The 673-nt window shown below is 77.1% G+C and overlaps 1 protein-coding gene across 1 annotated transcript in view; it reads left to right on the forward strand.

Annotated features, from left to right (window-relative positions):
* The window catches only part of PTPRJ (protein tyrosine phosphatase, receptor type, J), a 98294-nt gene that overhangs the window by 304 nt on the left and 97317 nt on the right, over nt 1-673 (forward strand). The window contains exon 2 of the mRNA XM_014959930.1: nt 65-611. Coding sequence (XP_014815416.1) covers nt 65-611 — 547 coding nt within the window. The remainder of the gene's footprint in view (nt 1-64; nt 612-673) is intronic.

A 673-nucleotide genomic window follows, 5' to 3' on the forward strand; every position in this document is an offset into this window, starting at 1 on the left:
GGGGGGGGGGGCACTGTCCAGGGGTGATGAATGGGGCAATAAGGGGAGCCACTCGTTGCGGCAGAACCACGACCCGATCCCATCCCCTCCCCCGGCCTTCGCAGCCCCTTCCACCCGCCGGGGCCCCCAGGGGACGTGCGGGAGAGCGGCAGAGCCCCCCGAGGCCGGGGTTATCTTCACGTTACCGCCGACCCCTCTGCCTATCGCCCGCCCCCCAGCGCGGTGCCCAGGCCGGGGCGGGCGGCGGGGCGCATCCCGCGGCGCCGCTTCCTGCGGGGGTGCGCAGGGCGGCCGGGAAACTTTCGGAGGGAGCCACTTCCTCGCCCGGCCCGGCCCGGCGGGGGGAGATGTCAGATGGCGGGAGGGAGGGGTGAAGGCGGGGAAGCGCCAACCGCAGCTCCCCCCGCCGCAGGACGGCCATTTAGGCCGTGGGCGAGGGGCCGGCGGGAGCGGCGGCCGGGAGGAGGCGATGAGCCGCGGCGGAGAGAGCTGACCGGCCCGGCTGTCCCGCTCGCCCCCGCACTCCGCCCCGCTCAGGGCTTCCCCGCGGCGGCGGCTGCTCCAGCCACCCGCCTTTCCAGTCAGGGAGCGCTAGAGGGAGCGGCGGGAGGGTGAGGCGCCGCCGCCGCCTGTGAGGGCGGCGAAGGGGGGGGACGCCGGGCGGTGCGGGGCG

Source organism: Calidris pugnax, unplaced genomic scaffold (genome assembly GCF_001431845.1).
Source record: "Calidris pugnax isolate Ruff unplaced genomic scaffold, ASM143184v1 scaffold435, whole genome shotgun sequence".
Taxonomy (NCBI): domain Eukaryota; kingdom Metazoa; phylum Chordata; class Aves; order Charadriiformes; family Scolopacidae; genus Calidris; species Calidris pugnax.